The 18,749-nt window shown below is 37.8% G+C and overlaps 3 protein-coding genes across 3 annotated transcripts; 2 read left to right on the forward strand and 1 right to left on the reverse strand.

The window, feature by feature from the left end:
• Positions 614-3,203, forward strand: LOC18785746 (cytochrome P450 704C1). Its single transcript, XM_007221023.2, has 6 exons — positions 614-1,168; positions 1,428-1,643; positions 1,744-2,034; positions 2,138-2,458; positions 2,585-2,788; positions 2,900-3,203. The coding sequence occupies exons 1-6, from the start codon at positions 863-865 to the stop codon at positions 3,095-3,097; spliced, it is 1,536 nt and encodes a 511-aa protein (XP_007221085.1). The 5' UTR covers positions 614-862; the 3' UTR covers positions 3,098-3,203.
• Positions 9,378-11,574, reverse strand: LOC18787620 (alpha-L-fucosidase 1). Its single transcript, XM_007219553.2, has 3 exons — positions 10,901-11,574; positions 10,565-10,804; positions 9,378-10,239 (listed from the first exon to the last, which is right to left on the reverse strand). Exons 1-3 carry the CDS (start codon positions 11,440-11,442, stop codon positions 9,525-9,527), a joined length of 1,497 nt encoding a protein of 498 aa, XP_007219615.2. The 5' UTR covers positions 11,443-11,574; the 3' UTR covers positions 9,378-9,524.
• Positions 14,575-16,388, forward strand: LOC18786164 (3-ketoacyl-CoA synthase 5). The gene is made up of 2 exons (XM_020556144.1): positions 14,575-15,754; positions 15,846-16,388. The coding sequence occupies exons 1-2, from the start codon at positions 14,586-14,588 to the stop codon at positions 16,339-16,341; spliced, it is 1,665 nt and encodes a 554-aa protein (XP_020411733.1). The 5' UTR covers positions 14,575-14,585; the 3' UTR covers positions 16,342-16,388.

The raw sequence follows: 18,749 nt of genomic DNA on the forward strand, positions 1-18,749 counted from the left end.
GTCGTCGGTCACATGAGACTTGAATTTTGTACATAATGATACTACAAGTGTTTCTTTTCTTCATCATCCCCAGGCCATGAATTCTGCCTTGTGAGTGTGTATATATGATGATATAAGGTTTCTCTTTTTCATCAGTCATGAGTTCTGTCATGGATTTCCTTTCCACTCCCATAGCAATAAGTTTGACAGTAATTTTAGCTCTACTTGTGATCAGATCCCATACCAGAAGATTGGGTACTGAGAACAAAAAGAGATACCATCCTGTTGTGACAACCTTCTTAAACGTCCTGATCAACTTCTCTAGGCTACACGATTACATGACTGAGCTTGCATGCAAACACAAAACTTACAGTCCTCTCAGCACACCCAAACTCACTCCAAGACAAAGCCAAAGGACAGTCATGCAAAGGACCAACGGTCATCTCTCTTGTGCTAACGTATATAGATGTGATAGAGTTATAGAATATACCTTTATACCTTTTTTGTGCCTAGCTCTCTCTAGGGTTTTCCTTTTCTGTATAAAAGCAATAGCTCAGGAATCGTAAAGGCACGCTGGGCCATTCTGAATATATGAAATACATTTGTATCTCAACTTTCCTCTTCTGTAAAACCTTCTGAAGAACTTTCATAAGTTATGCTAACAGCTGTTATCACTTCTCCTTCTGCAACCACGTGGTCAGAGCATAAATTGGCTGTAAGTAAAGTCGTCATAAAGAAAACATTATTTTTTGGGATTCCATTATAACCTTGTGGATGGCCAAACGAGGCCTTGGATTATGAATTTGATGTCAGTCCACTGGGAGATAAAGTGGTGCTGTAACATTATATATATGTAACAAGTGTTTCTTTCGTTCATCATCGGATGAGTATCATGGATTTTCTTCCTATTTCCTTATCTCCCATTGCAATAAGTTTAGCAGTAATTTTAGCTGTACTTATGATCAGAGTCCATTTGGGTACTGAGAAGAACAAAAAGAGATACCATCCTGTTGTCGCAACCTTCTTAAGCGCCCTCGTCAACTTCTCTAGGCTACACGATTACATGACTGAGTTAGCATTCAAAAACAAAACTTATCGGGTGCTTAACTTGTTCCAAAATTATGTTTTCACCACAGACCCTGCAAATGTGGAATACTTCCTCAAAACCAACTTTTCAAACTACGGCAGGGTATGTATATATTATTTTCTTTTTATGCTTTCGTCACGCAGAAGAGAGGTCAACTACGGGGGGGGGGGGGGGGGAGAGACTTTAATTAGAGTATCTATCAACTGTTCTTCAGTAACTACTAGCCCAGGACATGCATATTTCCTACCTTATCCTCTATATCTAAGATATATTTTATACACTAAAACTAGTGAAATATATTGTTACGTTTCTATAGAAGCAAATCAACATGCCAAAGATTTCAAATCCTGACCTGCTGCAGGGGTTGTACCTCTACACCATTATGTCAGATTGTCTGGGTGATGGGATCTTCGCCGTGGATGGCGCAAAATGGGTACATCAAAGGAAGGTAGCAAGCAATGAATTATTAACCAAATCCGTGAGAGACTTCAGCGGTGCAGTTTTCAAAACCAATGGTGTGAAACTTGCTCGGATAATTTCTGAAGCTGCAACCTCCGGCCAAGCGATAGAGATCCAAGTAAGCTTGCCTCAATTCTTCAATAATAACATATATAGCATTGTTATTTGATCTCTTTTTCAGATATTTTAATCTTGATGTTTTGTTTGTTTTTGGGAAGGATTTGTTTATGAAAGCAGCCTTAGATTCAATCGTCAACGTTCTTCTTGGTATCGAAGTAGACACCATGTATGGGACAAATAAAGAAGCTATCCGGTTTTCCAATGCTTTTGATGTAGCAAATGAGATGACCTTGTATCGTTGCGTTGATTTCTCCTGGAAGATTAAAAAGTTGTTAAACATTGGATCAGAAGCCATGCTAAGGAAGAGTATAAAAGTGGCAGATGAGTTTGTTTATAACTTAATCAAAAGCAAGACTGAAACAGTTGCAAATTCAGGAGATGATGTACATGTGAGTTATCTTTTGGCTTCCAGTCCATATCTGTTTTGTTCTAGATTAATTGAATTACTAATTATTATTATTATTAATGCAACTGAATGAGTGGCACTGGCAGTTGAAGAGAAGAGACATTCTTTCGAGGCTTTTGGAATCAGGACAGACTGATCCAAAGTACCTCAGAGACATTATATTCAGTCTGTTTGTTGCCGGAAAAGACACAGCGGCTAGCACTCTTACATGGTTTATTTATATGGTCTGCAAGCATCCTGATATCCAAGAAAAGATTGCACAGGAAGTTAGAGAGGCAACAAATCTGAAAGATAATTCAAGCATTGATGAGCTTGCAGACAGCCTTACTGAAGAAACCCTTAGCAAAATGCAATATCTGGTTGCAGCTTTGACTGAGACAAGCAGGCTCTACCCTGCAGTTCCACTGGTAATTTTAAGCATCTGAATGCAATTTTAATTGCAAGAGCTGGCTTAATTTTTTTGAATTGGATCCTTTATTTATTATTACTTATTAATGAACAAATTAAGTTTGTGTGATGTGATGGTGTCATAGAATGCGAAGGTTTGTTCATCTGATGATACTTGGCCAGATGGATTTAGTGTCAAAAAAGGGGATATTGTGGGATACCACGCTTATAGCATGGGCAGGATGAAATTTATATGGGGTGATGATGCAGAAGAATTTCGGCCAGAGAGATGGCTCGACGAAAATGGCCTTGTCCAGCAAGAAAGCTCTTTCAAACTCATCGCCTTCAGTGTAAGGAAAAAATATTACACAATTTTTATTTTTATTTTTTTGATTTGATGGAGCAAACAGAACACCGAAATCATTGTAATTCTGAAGAAATTTGATTTATGGTTTACACAGGCGGGTCCAAGGATTTGTGTGGGGAAGGAGTTTGCTTATAGACAGATGATGATCTTCTCTGCTGTGCTTCTAGGCAGCTACATATTGAAGCTTAGGGATGAGAACAAAGTGGCCAACTACAGGACCAAGTTTACCCACCATATTGATGGGGGCCTTTATGTGCAAGCCTCTCCAAGATTTGCGAATGCAAGCCCTTAATTAACTTCCACTATTGCTCTTAATGATCGCACTAAAAGAAGCAGCGTTCTATTGTAATCATTATTGTTTTCCATTGGACCATTTGCTTCACAACCTTATCACTATGAATAATTGGTCTTCAATAAAAATAATTATCTTCTCTTATGTTGTCAATCAATGATATATTTATTTCTTCTCTTCCATCCCAGTGATTTTATACACTTCATTTTCACCCTTGATTGAAATCTTTGCTTTATGTGATTGCTTCTTTCCATAGTTGTTAAGATTATACATCCCACTGAACACTCACCACCAACCCTAGTCCATTGCTTCACTTTCCAATGTGAAATTGACATTGTTTCCTTTGTATTGTGAAAAGTGCCTTGAGTTTGTCTGCCATTGTCTTTCTAGAACAGAAAACAGAGTAAACAGAAAAACACATAGCATTGGCAACTGGGCATAAACATATTATTATTCTTATTATTATTATTATTATTATTATTATTATTATTATTATTATTATTATTAAAGGCCAGGAAATGAGAGCTCATTCTCTTGTACAACATAGAAACAGCAGATGCATGAACATCAACTTGAGTGACATGACCATTGAAGCATAATGAAGAGATTTTATGGGAGTGCAATGCAAGCATCTTTATATACAAGAAAATATTGCACAGTAAGTTCAAGGAGCAACAAATCTGAAAAACAATTCAAGGGTTTACTGAAGAAGCACTTGACAAAACGCAATAACTCCATGCAGCTTTTCACTTTTTACGCGACTTCATGACCAAGCCATAATTTAGGGGTGAGCATTGGTTCGAAACCATTTTACTAAACCAATCCAATCCAATCTTTCATTGGATTACAAATTTTATAATCCAATCTAATATGATCGGATGTTAGGATTCAATCCAATCCGATCCAATATACATTGGATTGGATGATCGGTTTGTATGAAAAAATATTCATCACAAAAAAATTTCATAATCTTTCATACATATAATACAAATTTCAATATGATCAAAGAAATGACATTAATATATTAATTTTTAATATAAATTAATATAATAATATATCTAATATGTTAATGTTTTAATTTTTTCGAAAGTAAGATTGGTTTAGATATTGAATGTATATTAATGTGTATATTGGATTGGTTCGGTTTAAATTGAATTTTCAATTTTTGATCCGCCATTTGAATTGATCTAATTGAATTTCTATTTTTCTGATCCAATCCAATCCGTCAATGTTGTCGAAACTAATAAAAATTAGATTGGATTGGATTGAATTGGTTGGTTTTGTTAACCATGTGTTTTAGTTAAGAAATTGTTAAGTCATCATGTGCAGCTCATGTGCTTTCTGTTAAGTTTGTTAGTGAGAGAGCTGTATTTGTTAAGTTTGTTAGCGTAATATTAGGAGATGTGCACTGTACTAAAGTTGTGCTTTTACCATTTTTCATTCACAATCTAATCAGAACAAGGCTCTCTTCTTTCTTGCTTTCTCTCTTCCTTCTTCTCTTGAAATCCCTAAATCTCATCCTCTTCTTCTTGTTAAGATGGTATCAGAGCCCATCGTGGCTTGACACTTTCGATCCGCTTCCGATTCTTCTGCTCTGTCTCCTTGCTGTGCTATTCTCTTGCTCTGTCTCTCTTGTTCCTTCCTCTTTTCTGTCTTTTCTCTAATTTATGTTCATCAATGACGACTTCTTCTTCTTCCTCTTCGGTCAGAATTGACGGTTTGCTTGGGATGATTACGATTCGTCTCAAGGACGATAATTTTCTCAAGTGGAGTTTTCAATTGGAATCCGTTCTTCAGGGTTATGATCTGTTTGGGCATTTTGACGGAACTGAAGTTGCTCCTCCTCGCTTTGCTATTGTTGATGAGGAGGGTGTTACATCTGAAGTTACTGCTGCTTACAAGGAATGGATTCGCGCTGATAAGGCTTTACTCAGTTTGCTCATTGCCACTCTTTCTGATGAGGCCATTGAGTATGTTATTGGCACCAAGACTGCTCGTGACGCCTGGTTAAGTCTTTCCGATCGTTATGCATCGATTTCTAGGGCACTAAAACACATGGTTGCCTATATGGGGTCCTATGATCGTTCTGTTATGCCTCCATTGGATCGCAATTCAAGTTCAAGACCTGTTCTTGGTAATAATAGTGGTTTTAGTCGTTTTAACGATCATCAGCATCACGGTATTGCCAATAGTCAGTGTGAAGGGTTTTCTGGTTTCACTAATCATTCTGGTTCTGGGAGAGGTAGATTTCAAAGCAGAGCCTCTCTTTCATCTTTCTCAGGAAATCGATTTGGTTCCAATTTTTCTCAGAAATCTGCAATTGTTCCTGAATGTCAGATATGCAGCAAACGGGGTTATACGGCTGCTAATTGTTATTTTCGCCATGAGGCAAGCTCTTCTAGGCATGGCTCTCAGGTTATTGAATGTCAAATCTGTGGTAAGAAGGGTCATGGAGCCTTGGATTGTTTCCATAGATCTAACTATGTCTATCAGGGTCAAGCTCCTCCTTCTAACCTTTCTGCTATGACTGCCCAAACTTCCTATATGCCTGATCAAGTCTGGATTGCAGATAGTGGGGCTTCTCATCACATGGTGTCTGATATTTCCTCCTTAACTCATGTTGCTCCTTGTGAATCTACAGAGCACGTGATTGTTGGTAATGGAGAAGGTTTGAAAATTAAACACATTGGTACTACTGCCATTGCCTGTGCTTCTACTTCTCTTAAAATGCCATCAGTTTTTCATGTTCCACAGTTATCTGCTAATCTCTTGTCTGTGCATCAGCTGTGCAAAGATAATAATTGTGTTATTAGCTTTGATGCTTCTGGTTTTGTAATACAGGATCGAGTCACCAAGACAATCCTTCTAACAGGCCAGAGTAACAACGGGTTGTATCCTATTCCCTCTGCTGTATCCTCTCATTGCCTATCCAAGAAAGTGGCTTTGCTTGGTCAACATGTTAAGTCGTCTATTTGGCATCACAGACTTGGCCATCCAACGAATGAAGTGGTGCAATCAATGCTTAAAGCCTCTGGTTTGCAATGTGCAAATGATTCTTCCAATTTGAATCCCTTGTGTTCAGCTTGTCTTCAAGGGAAGATGCATCGGCTTCCATTTCCTGTTAGACATAGTAGGTCTGAAATTCCTTTTCATACCGTTCATAGTGACGTATGGGGTCCTTCCTATTACAAATCTGTTGAGGGTTACAGATATTTTGTTTCCTTCCTTGATGAATGTACTGGATATTTGTGGGTTTATCCCCTTTTCAATAAATCAGAGGTTTTCTCCAAATTCCTACAGTTTCATGCTTTGATACAAAATCAATTCAGTGCTGCTATTAAGTGTTTTTAGAGTGATGGTGGTGGTGAGTTTCTTAGCAAGGTTTTTACAGATTTTTTGGCTTCCAAGGGAATTGTGCGTCGTTTGTCTTGCCCGTATACTCCGCAGCAAAATGGACTGGCAGAACGGAAGAATAGGCATATTATTGAAACAGCCATTACCCTGTTAACTACAGCAGCCTTGCTAGGTCAATTTTGGTTTCATTCTACTACTCATGCTGTGGATCTTATAAATCAAATGCCCAGCTCTGTTTTACATAATCAATCTCCTTATTTTCGTTTATTTGGTCATCATCCTGATCTTGCTTCTTTGAGAATATTTGGTACTGCAGTATATCAGTATCTAAGACATTATAATGTGCATAAGTTACAACTGCGAACCACTCAGTGCATGTTCTTGGGTTATTCACCTGGTTACAAAGGAGTTATTTGCTACAATCGAATTACTGCAAAATGTGTAATCTCAAGGCATGTTCTTCATGATGAAGCTGTATTTCCTTTTAAGCAAATAAACCCTGGCATATGTAGGCAGTCTTCTTAGTTTTCTTCTACTGCATCAGTGGCTCCTGTCATTATTTCTTTGCCTTCAAGGCCTTCTCAAGCTTCTCTTAATTCTTAGGATCCATCGTCTCTAGCCTCTGATATACGAGTATCTACTTCTCAGTCTCAGTCCATCTCATCTACTCCTGGGTCTTTATCTCCTATCCAACATCAAGCTTCGTTGAATGATATTCTAGTGACTTCTGCAGGTTCTGTACCTGTGTTGAATGAACAACAATTACAGGTTATGTTTCCGTTTGAGGTCTCTGATGTTTCCTCTTCTTCTATTAGTACTTTGGACTCATCGGTTTCTTTATTTCCTATCAATGATCATCCCATGATTACTCGAGCCAAAAGTGGGATAGTTCAGAACAAAGAATTCCCAGATTATCAAGGTTATTTTACTTGTCTTCATGCTATTCCGGAATTAGATGAGCCTTCTAGTTTTAAGGTGGCTTCGTTTTCTTCTGAGTGGAGGCAAGCTATGAATGAGGAGATTGATGCTCTTCATATGCAAGGCACATGGATCTTAGTTCCTAGTCCATGTGATAAAAATATTATTGGCAGTAAATGGGTTTATAAAATAAAGAGAAATCCAGATGGTTTAGTGGGTAGATATAAGGCCAGACTTGTTGCTCAGGGGTTCAGTCAAGAGCCTGGTTTTGACTTTGGGGAAACCTTCAGTCCTGTTGTTAGACACACAACAGTGAGGTTAGTATTAAGCATAGCTGCTATGAAACAATGGAAACTACGACAACTTGATGTCAAGAACGTTTTCCTACATGGCGATCTTGAAGAAGAAGTTTTTATGAAACAGCCTCCTGGTTTTGAAGATTCTACTCATCCACAGTTTGTATGTAAACTGAAAAAATCTTTGTATGGTCTTAAACAGGCTCCAAGGGCATGGAATGCTAAATTCACAAGTTACTTACCTACTCTTGGCTTTAAATCTTCACATTCAGATCCAAGTCTGTTTGTGCAGCATACTGGGAATGATATTATCATTCTACTCTTATATGTTGATGATATCATTATAACAGGTTCGAGTGATAAGTTGATTCAAAAAGTGGTTACAGACTTGAGTGAGGTGTTTGAAATGAAAGATATGGGGCAACTCACCTTTTTCTTAGGTCTGCAGATTTCCTATAATTCCTCTAGTGACATATTCGTGAGTCAAACTAAGTATGCCAAGGATCTACTACATAAAGCAGGCATGAGTTCATGTAGAGCCTGTGCAACACCTTGTAAGCCACACACTCAAGTGTTACAGACTGACGGTGAGCCCTTGGCTGATCCTACTATGTTTCGCAGTCTCGTAGGTGCTCTACAGTATCTAACATTTACACGACCTGATCTGGCTTATGCTGTGAATCATGTGTGTCAATATATGAATAATCTAACTGAGGTTCACTATTTTTTGGTGAAGCGTATTCTCATATATGTACATGGTACATTAGAGTATGGAATTAGTTTTACAAAGGGTCATTGGCAGCTTAATGCATACAGTGATGCAGACTGGGCAGGGGATATCAATACTAGAAGGTCTACAACCGGATGTGTAGTATTCTTGGGTTGTAATCCTATCTCCTGGCAGTCCAAGAAGCAAGGTTATGTGTCTAGGAGTTCAACAGAGGCAGAATATAGGGCCTTAGCAAACACAGCTGCTGACTTGTCATGGATTCGACAGGTTCTCTTGGATCTAAAGATGTTTTTGCCGGATGCTCCTATTATGTACTGTGACAACTTATCAGCACTGGCTCTAAGCTCAAATCCAGTATATCATTCTCGAATTAAGCATTTGGATATAGACTTCCACTTTGTGAGAGAGAAGGTACAAAGAAAGGATCTTATTGTGCAGTATATACCTACTGAAGAACAAATAGCAGATGTTTTTACAAAGGGGTTACACAGTCCCATTTTCTTACAACACTGTCTTCATCTTAGACTGAGGAGTTCAGCTGGGTAGGGAAAATGTTAACCATGTGTTTTAGTTAAGAAATTGTTAAATCATCGTGTGCAGCTCATGTGCTCTCTGTTAAGTTTGTTAGTGAGAGAGCTGTATTTGTTAAGTTTGTTAGCGTAATATTAGGAGATGTGCACTGTACTAAAGTTGTGCTTTTACCATTTTTCATTCACAATCTAATCAGAACAAGGCTCTCTTCCTTCTTGCTTTCTCTCTTCCTTCTTCTCTTGAAATCCCTAAATCTCATCCTCTTCTTCTTGTTAAGAGGTTTTAGCAGATTGATTTGGATCTGCACCGCCCTACCATAGTTTTTCACTTTCCATTTCCGAAGTGGGTTTCTTTAGTGTTGAAAAAAGTACTTTAGTTTTTGTCTGTCTTGTAGAGCAGAAAACAAGGTATTTCAAACAGAGCAGGGCACGGGCAAGGGCAAGGGCAAAGATAGATAAATCAGAGCTGTTTTTATTGTCATTGTCTTCTTTCTGGGATAGAAAACAAGGTATTTCAAACAGAAAAAGCAGAGCATGGGCATCAAAAAATTGCTTTAACAAAAAAATTAATAGAGCACGAGATCAGTGCTCTCTTTATTTTATTTCATCCCTTTTTCTTGAGGTCGCTCCCCATTTGGATTTGGGTGCCAAAAGGGATCAAAATGCAGACCAATGGAAGAAATTAAAGGCAATCCCTTTGATTCTTCAATTCTAATTTTTACAATTTTTCCATGGATCACTCCCTCTTCAAGTCTGTGAAGCCTCTTGTACCCCACTGTGGTTCCATTTGCTACTCTTTTACCATCCACATAAATGTCATGCCTTTTGATCCTCTGACCAAGCCCAATTGCCTCTTGAATCCTAATCACATTGAATCTCAGCCCTCCATCTGTGCCTGTACCTCTGATTTCAATCCAATGGCCCTCTTTGTCATCATCCCTTGGAGCCCAGTATGTCCACAAATGGTCACTGTCTAGCACATTTTCAGGTCCAAAGCCTCCTCCTTTGCCTCCTCTTTGGCTACTAACTTTGACAGAACACTTCTCTGCTAAATTGGTAGAAAATATTGTATCAATTGCCCTTCTAAATTCTCTCAGTCTTTGAACATCTACTTCTGATATAAGCCCGGTTGAGTTGGGAGGCACATTGAGTAGCAGCACACAATTTCGTCCCACTGAGTTGTAGTAAATTTCAAGTAGCCGACTTAGACTCTTAGGTGTTTGTGATTTATGCCAAAACCATCCTTGTCGGATCGAAACGTCGCACTCTGCTGGCAACCAATCTGTCCCTTTTGGATCGCCATTGTTGAGATAACTGCATTCAATTACAAGACATCGATTAGATGGTGGTTAAGATGTCATTTTCCTACATTAACATCAAGTCATCGACCAGTGCTCATGTTGCGCATGTTAAGCTAAATCAGCCACAGCTGTCAATTAATCATTACCAAAATGAGGGAAAATTAGCATGGTTTAATTAATTATATACTGAAAAAGTACCTTGAATTTGATTAACAAAGAGAAGAAAAATGAACTTGCTTGAACTAGAAAAACAAGAACTGAAGTTTGGCTTGCACACAGTACAAACCAGATATAGCAGATTCCACCTGAGGCACAGAAAAAATGAAAATGGTACTTACTCTTCAATGCTTGCATTTCCGATTGATAGAGAGGTCCGGTTAATGGTGGACCAACATGTACTCCCAGCAAAGCCTTTCTCATTTCCAACCCATCTGACATCCGGACCCGCATCAGAAAATATGTTAATGGAGCTCTGCAACTCCTTCACCATGGAGAACCAATCTGTAAAATAATAGGACATGTTTGGTGCATTCTTACCCTTACTTCCATCAAACCAAATTTCTCTCACACTCCCATATCTATCAAGAAAAAGAAAATTATCAATAAGCACTCTCAACTTTAATTAATAAAGTTAATTACTTTGGCATTAACTTTTGATTGTCTCTGGCTCTTACCTGTTGAGTAGCTCTTGCAATTGAGCTAAGTAGTATTGGTTGTATGCAATCTCATGCCCATATCTCTGATCATGCCTGTCCCAAGGTGAGAGATAGAGCCCAACATCAACCCCAAGGGGCTTGGCTGCATTGACAAGCTCCTGCACAACATCCCCATGACCATTTTTCCATGGACTTTTTTCCACAGAGTGGTCAGTGTACTTAGAAGGCCACAAGCAAAACCCATCATGGTGTTTTGCAGTAAGTATGACTAATGATATGCCTGCATCTGCTGCTGTGCTCAGCCATTGGTTTGCATTGAGCCCAACTGGATTGAAGATTGCTGGGTTTTCATGGCCTGTGCCCCACTCAGAGTCAGTGAATGTGTTCACTCCAAAATGGAGGAACATGATGAGCTCCCTTTGTTGCCATTTCAGCTGGGCATATGAGGGAAGGGGCAGAATTGGCAATGGTGGTGTTGGCACCAGCTCAAGCCTGGAGAAGGTGAAAGTGCATAGTTGAAAGAGTGTGACTGTGGACAAAAAGCACCATAGTTTAGGCATAATGCCCTTTGGTTCTTTTAGTTCTATTCTTAGTTTATGTATTTAATGCGAGAAACAGTATTATATAGGAATGTGGAATTACAGTCATGTAAAGCTTAAGCATTTCTTTTATGGATTGCTGATGAGTCAGCGATTGTTTAGGTAGGGTTTTCAATTTATTTTTGATAATACCATTGTGGCCCTAAGCTGATAAGTTTCACCTGGATTATAAATGATAGGATACTAAGGGTGTTTCAGTCTTTTGCATTAGCAATTAATTGACTATATTAGGAGGTTAGTTAATATTAGTTGGGATGTTGAATTGTATTGTGTTTGTTGAGTCTCTGTACATTTGGGTTAAGGTCGAACGGGGTTCTATCAATGTATGTTATCAAATTTCTGTTTTAAGTCATTAGTTTTAATCCAATTTCAACCGGACTGGATTGAATATTCAATATCCAGCTTTTTTTTGGACGAAGAAGGTTTCATTGATAACAAGTAGTAGGAATACAAACTGTAACTGACACTGACCTGAAGAGATAATAGAAACTCAGGGCTTGATATGCACTGATCTATGAACCTTTTAAACTGAATGTAATTAGATGGAGTGAAATTTCCAAGAAAATCAGGTACGAATTGATGAACAATCCTAAAAAAAGATGAGCAACCATGACAAGATCAAGATTCTCCATATGGGGCAACGCCTACTTGATTTGATTTGGACTGAATTTAACACAGAATTCAGAGATTATTGAGGGATTTGGAGATGGGACTGGGACCAAACATGATGTAAAGAATATTCTCCAAATGGAGGAAGCCAAGCATGGAGGCAAAAACGATACGACATCCAATCAACCTTTTTGCATCAAGTTTTGTTTGCTTCACTATCATTCAATGAAACAAACGGTAACAGTTAGTTCTTTCTCATGTGGAAATTTTTACATTTTTCACTTCTTCACATACACACTACCTTTCCTTAACTGATCTGTCAATTTTCTATTATGTCTAAATTTATTGATGTGTATGAGTTCCTATCGTGTATTGGGGGAACAAACAAAAAGGAAGACAAATTAGTCAATGAAATAATGTATGGAATTTCCATTCTTTCTTTATGTAATTTTCATATTAAACGACGAAGAAAATTCTAGAGGAAGATAGATTAGAAAATGAAATAATGTATAGAATTTCCGCTCTTTCTTTATGTAATTTTCATATTAAACGACGAATAAAATTATAGAGGAAGACAGATTAGTTAATGAAATAATGTATGAAATTTCCGCTCTTTCTTTATGTACTTTTCATATTAAATGACGAAGAAAATTCTAAAGGTAAACTTATCAAAAAAGGATATACATGTGCTCATAAATGAAAATGTAAAATACACGTTCTCCTCCTTTGTTCTGAGGAGTGGGACAAAAGTGGGTGTTTATAAGACTTTGAGGAAGGCTTTTACCAATCAATCAATGAAGACTAGAGGAAGACTTTTACCAATCAATCAATGAAGACCAGAGGAAGACTTAAATACCAATCAACGGCTCCTATTTTGGTTGGGGGAACGTGTGCGTGGGTGTTAAAACTCATTGGAGAAAGACTAGCGGACTATACCACATCATGTGGTAGATAATGTGTCAATTTGTGTATACCCGGAAAATTCAAGGTGGATTTTTATTTTTTTAGTGAAAAATAATATTATCGTGGAGAATGATTATGGGTATTTTATCAAGTGATTTTGGATTGAGATTATTAAATTAAGTGTGTTTAATTTGAAGTTGGACAAACATGACCAAAATAGCTTTATGTGTGGATAATTAACAAAATATCCTTGTAGGTTAAAAAAAAAATTTATAAAATAATAATAATTATTAAAAATTAAAAATTAAAAACAAAAAACCAACGTGTAAGCCAAGCTTTTGTTCTTCTCTTCATTCTTCCCCCCTTCCCTCTTTCTCTTCAAAAAAATCTGATTTTGGGATGAGTTGTTCATCTAGTGGAGGTGAGTCATCTAGTCTAGGCTAGGGATATTAATTGTATAAGTTAAGATAAGATTAGAGAGGAAAGAAATCAAATTTGGGTGAAGAAGAGGAGAATTTGAGGAAGGGAAGGAAAAAAATTATCTAAGGTGAGTCAATTTCGAAAAAATTGGTTTTTACCTTGTGATTGTTTGATTTTAGTCTCTTAAAGAATAATTTGAGTCATATGAGTGTTAGGAAAAGGGAATTGGAAGAGGTTGAATTTCTAATTTTGGGCTAGGTGGATAGAGAAATTTTAAGAAGCACTTATGCTCATAAATGCTTTTAGTTTTATTATAAAGATGTTGAAATTTTCATAAGAAATCAAAGTGCTGAATAAAAAAGCACTTGGGAAACCACCAAGAGTGGCTCAGTGGTTTGTCCGCCATTTGGGTAAGGCTCTGGGGTTCATATGGGTTTGTTCCCTAATTCGAGTCCCAGCAGTTGCAACACCTAGTGGTCAGGGGCAGACTCAGTTTCTCGAGTGGGGATTTGTCGAGGTGCGCGCAAGCTGACCCGGACACCTAATAGTACTTACCCAAAAAATAAGTACTTGGGAGCACTTCTCCAAAAAGCGCTTCTAAACTTTTATGTTAAACATTGTCAGAAACACTTTTAGATCTTCCATAAGCACTCCCAAACGAGCCCATTGCACTTTATATGCAAAACAAACGATTGCAAAGACAAGAATTCCAAAACAAACACGGCAATCTGGCTTGCTAAATGCCGTGCTAAATTTAGCAGGCCAGCCCATAAATCCTGGGCTAATACATGTAAGCTTCAGATAAAGGCCCGAATCACTGACCTGATAATTCTATCAACCAAAGAAAGGGCAAAGAAGCTTGATACAACAAGGCCTAGCATATACTACCAAGCATCACACGCTGACCCACAAGGCCTAGGCCTAGCAATGCCATGCCAGCTTACCTTTATAATACAAGAAAGATAGGCATCCATCTTTCATGTCATGTTTCAGCATTTTGCTGTCTCAAGCCCTAATGACATATATGATACGAGGTAGCCATTCTTCTTCACAAAATCTTGAAATTAATTATGTTTGCATTTTCCTGACACATGGTGAGAGATCATTTTGACTAAACCACCACCACCATAAAGGATGGTCATTGAAACTGTTCTGGTTATTATTGCAATACAATGAGCCTCACCTGCCAACTGCAATTCGCTCTCGCTATCCTAGACCCTATTACTTGCACTGTCCCTCCATTTATAAGCTTCTGCAGCTATAGACTCACTTTATTAACATCAACCTCGTCTCCACCACCAACCAAATCTCTCTCTCTCTCTCTCTCTCTCTCTCTCTCTCTCTCTCTCTCTCCCATGGAACCTCCTTCTAAGCAATCCCATGATCCTCTGCTGCTCAATACCATTGAACCCGATATCCCCTCCACTCTTCTATCAAATAAGCAGCTTCATTCCGCTTTCTTGGAACTTCAAAGACTTTTGGTCCTCGTCCTTGTAGCATCAATTGAAGCCTTACTTATCCTACAAAACAAGGAACCCATTTTCCATTTCATTTATCTTTTTTGTCTTATCATTTTCTTCATCCTCAACCACTGCTTCTCCAATTCTGGTCAAGTCTCTTTGGTAGACTTCTCATGTTTGACGCCACCAAGCTCATGCAGAGTCCCCTTCTCTACCTTTCTTGGGAATGCCTCCAAGATTGAATCTTTTGATGCTCAAAGTCTAGCTTTCATGGCCAAAGTCCTTACTTCTTCAGGACAAGGCCAAGAAACCTATCTCCCACCAGCCTTGCATCACATTCCACCAAAATCCCATCACCAAGAATCCATCAAAGAAGTTCATATGGTGCTCTTCCCCATCATGGATGACCTGTTGGCCAAAACTAAACACTCTGCCCAAGACATTGACATTCTGATAGTGAACTGTAGTGGTTTCTGTCCCTCTCCTCTCTGCTCCATTCTCATCAACAAATACTCAATGAGAAGTGACATCAAGAGCTACAATCTCTCTGGCATGGGGTGTAGTGCAAGTGCTCTAGCCATTGATTTAGCTCAAAATCTTCTACAAGTTCACAACAACTCTGATGCCATTGTTCTTAGCACAGAAATTTTATCAACAGGTTGGTATGCAGGGCATGAGCAGCCCAAGTTGATCCTTAACTGCCTCTTCCGAATAGGCAGTGCAGCAATTTGGCTTACAAACAAAAAACAAGATATTAAGTCTTCAAAATATCAACTTTTATGGACGCTAAGAACCCAAAAAGCCTTTGATGACAGAGCTTATCTTTCAACCATACGTGAAGAGGACTCAAATGGAAAACTTGGCGTTACCATCAAGCGAGATATGCTAGAGTCATGGTCTCTGAAATTTTGTTAATATTTCTTCAAATTTCAAAGCTCGTGATGTTTCCGTTAACATATGGATATTTAATACTTTACTACAGGTGGCTGGGGAGATCCTCCGTTGGAACGTGACCGTTCTCGGCTCCTCAATCTTGCCATTGTCGGAGAAATTTAGGCACGGGGTTTCGAGAATCCGTAAGAGGTTCACTGACAAGTCTGCTGAGATTTACGTGCCGAATTTCAAGAGTGCGATAGAGCATTTTTGTTTGCCGACGTCGGGGAGGCAGTTGGTGAAGGAATTGGCGAAAGGGTTGAAGCTTGGTGATGGGGAGATGGAGGCTGCTTTGATGACGTTGCACAGGTTTGGGAACCAGTCATCTTCTTCACTGTGGTATGAACTTGCATACTTGGAGGCCAAACAAAGAGTGAAGAAAGGTGACAAGGTGTGGCAGCTTGGAATGGGGACTGGCCCAAAGTGCACTAGCTTGGTCTGGAAATGTATAAGGCCCATAGATGATGATGAGGCCATGAAGGGCCCATGGGCTGACAGCATCCATCGGTATCCAATTGTAGCCGTTGATCAATGAATTTAAATGGTAACCGTTAATCATCGTAATTAGAGAGCCATTGATGATCCCCCTCCCACTTTTCAATTTTATCACGGTGTCATCTTTCCTCTTTCCTTCTTGGGCCGACCCAAAATGGTAAAGTTCGTGGATCTTTTTTCCTGTCGTGTTTTATAGAGCAACGATGTGACGTATATAGTATGAAAGCAAATAAATAGTTATGCCTTTTAATAAATCAAACTACGCTTCTAGCTCCAATAGATATCACTTTTTCGTGTTCCCACATATAAAGGTAAGGGCTTGATTCTTGCCCTCATCATAGAATTAAAGAAACAAAGTTTTTTTAAAAAAAATTGTGGAAATTTATTTTTTTGTTTTTTAGTACAAGCGTTAGTCTAAACTACAAAAGAGAGAAATTTATCACTCACACACAATTATGATGTTGTGGAGATTTAAAACTAAGACATCTGATCTACAAGTCAAGACTTTTTTTCACTAGACTAGACTGTTGGCAAATTGTTTAAAACTTGAAGAACATGAACTTTTGTAAATAACATTCATGTAAATTATTTACTTATACTTCCAAGTTCCATACCAGTATTTTTCTTTTCCCCTCGAAAAACGAAAAAATTGATAGCCTTGAATGCTGGAAGAAGAGAGTTTAATGTAGACGTTGAGAGCAGTAAATATGGTGCAAATATTTTACATTTTTAGCAGAGTACATACATAACCTGTTAACTTTTTTTCCCCTCGTAAAAACCAAATATAGCTCGCCAATGTAACCTGCAATTTTACCCGCTGCCACTGCAATACTGGCGGTGATAATAAGAAGAAATTAATGTCTTACACGGTTTAGGGTAATGAGTTTGGTAGGATGAAGATGAAGCTATTAACTGCTGACCAAAATGATCAATTATTATCAGCAATTATCAGTTTAGGCAGCTAAAACCAACGCTAGATATTATATTACACATCCTAAATCTAAATCTACTTAATTTTTGTAGCATTTACTGGTACCATGAACCATGTCATTGCCGGCTGCTAAAACCACCACCGCCACCTCTATAGTTAAGATCACCGTCCAAAACACCCAAGTAGGTGGCTGAGGTTGCCGTATGGGGTTTCCAAAATATCCTCTCCACCCTATTTACGTACAAAAAAATAATGTAAAGGTGGGCATTTTTTCTGACCCCCATGTGTGTATTTACTGTTCTCACATAAAGGAGAATTTAATGTACCTTTTTTCATTTGATATGGACTTGTGCCATTGAGCTGTCATATTTGCTCGCCATCCAACCTCATCTTCCAACCCAACCAACAATAATTGAATTTTTATGTGCAACAAATAGATATACCCTCTTCAACAATAATCATCCGCAATAAGGGTGTAGATGAATGTATATTACATCTCTACCATGAGATGTAAATTTAAATGTAATTGTATATTTTTTTTTTTATATTTTTTGTAGGTGGGATCTAACTGAAAAAAAGGAGAGAAAAAATATCTGATGTAAGAATCAAAGGGGTGAGATGAAGAAAAGAAAATCTGATCCAAGAGTTGATATGAAGATAAGAGAATTCGATCCAACGGTTGAAGATAAGATCAAATTTTATCATGTTGTATTTTGATAAGATACCAACGGTTCAGATTAAATATACTTTACAATCCAACGAATCTTTTTGGATGAAATTATATCTTCTCTGAATTTAAATATTTTTAGGTCTATTTATTTAAAAAAATAAAATTAATCTAATACAAAAAAAATTAATTTTATAAAGTAAACACAAAATACAAATTTAACACAAAAACGAATTAAGACAAACAAATTAATTATACATCTTTAAATTTACATAGTTTTTCATTGGAGCAAAAAAACATATTTACACCCCACAAAAATGTAAATGGAATGTAAAAGTGGCTTTACACCCTTGAAAATAAACTCCCCACTGTGAAAGCTCTTATTAGTTATGCTCAGCATAATTTGGTAAGATTCTGCAATGTCTTGGAAATTTGAGTTTGACAGGAAAAGTTGAGAATAAAGCCGTGCCTTGTTTGAAAACAAAACCATTAATTTATTTCATTTTCCCAAGTAGGATTGTAGGCAATAGCTTTGCCGAAGGGCAATAGTTTGACTATATATCACCTACATTACCAGGCTTAATTAGCTTTGTTTGAAACAAAAAAAAAAAAAAATCATTCGCAGATGATATGCAGCATCAATATTGATTCACACATGGCCGTTTATTTTTTTCACATACCAATTGCAGAGAAAACTCAGACCATGAGTCTACCAGCATCTTGTGACCGTTGTAGGACTGGATGACCATATAGCCCTACCACTATTAAAGGAGTTTCTGTACAACTCTCACTCTTACCATATAGCATCTTGTGAAGCTGCCTCATAATATTTTGATCACCACCAGTAGAT

Source organism: Prunus persica, chromosome G2 (assembly GCF_000346465.2).
Source record: "Prunus persica cultivar Lovell chromosome G2, Prunus_persica_NCBIv2, whole genome shotgun sequence".
Classification (NCBI taxonomy): domain Eukaryota; kingdom Viridiplantae; phylum Streptophyta; class Magnoliopsida; order Rosales; family Rosaceae; genus Prunus; species Prunus persica.

Bases quoted from the DNA above. Each gene is read 5' to 3' on its own strand.
- LOC18785746 (XM_007221023.2), top strand. From the start codon at position 863: ATGAGTATCATGGATTTTCTTCCTATTTCCTTATCTCCCATTGCAATA. The intron at 1,169-1,427 runs GTATGTATATAT...GACCTGCTGCAG, and splicing joins ACTTTTCAAACTACGGCAGG to GGGTTGTACCTCTACACCAT. The intron at 2,035-2,137 runs GTGAGTTATCTT...TGGCACTGGCAG, and splicing joins ATTCAGGAGATGATGTACAT to TTGAAGAGAAGAGACATTCT.
- LOC18787620 (XM_007219553.2), bottom strand. From the start codon at position 11,442: ATGCCTAAACTATGGTGCTTTTTGTCCACAGTCACACTCTTTCAACTA. The intron at 10,805-10,900 runs GTAAGAGCCAGA...TTTTCTTGATAG, and splicing joins TTGCAAGAGCTACTCAACAG to ATATGGGAGTGTGAGAGAAA. The intron at 10,240-10,564 runs GTAAGTACCATT...AATTGAATGCAG, and splicing joins GGAAATGCAAGCATTGAAGA to TTATCTCAACAATGGCGATC.
- LOC18786164 (XM_020556144.1), top strand. From the start codon at position 14,586: ATGAGCCTCACCTGCCAACTGCAATTCGCTCTCGCTATCCTAGACCCT. The intron at 15,755-15,845 runs TATGCTAGAGTC...GATATTTAATAC, and splicing joins GGCGTTACCATCAAGCGAGA to TTTACTACAGGTGGCTGGGG.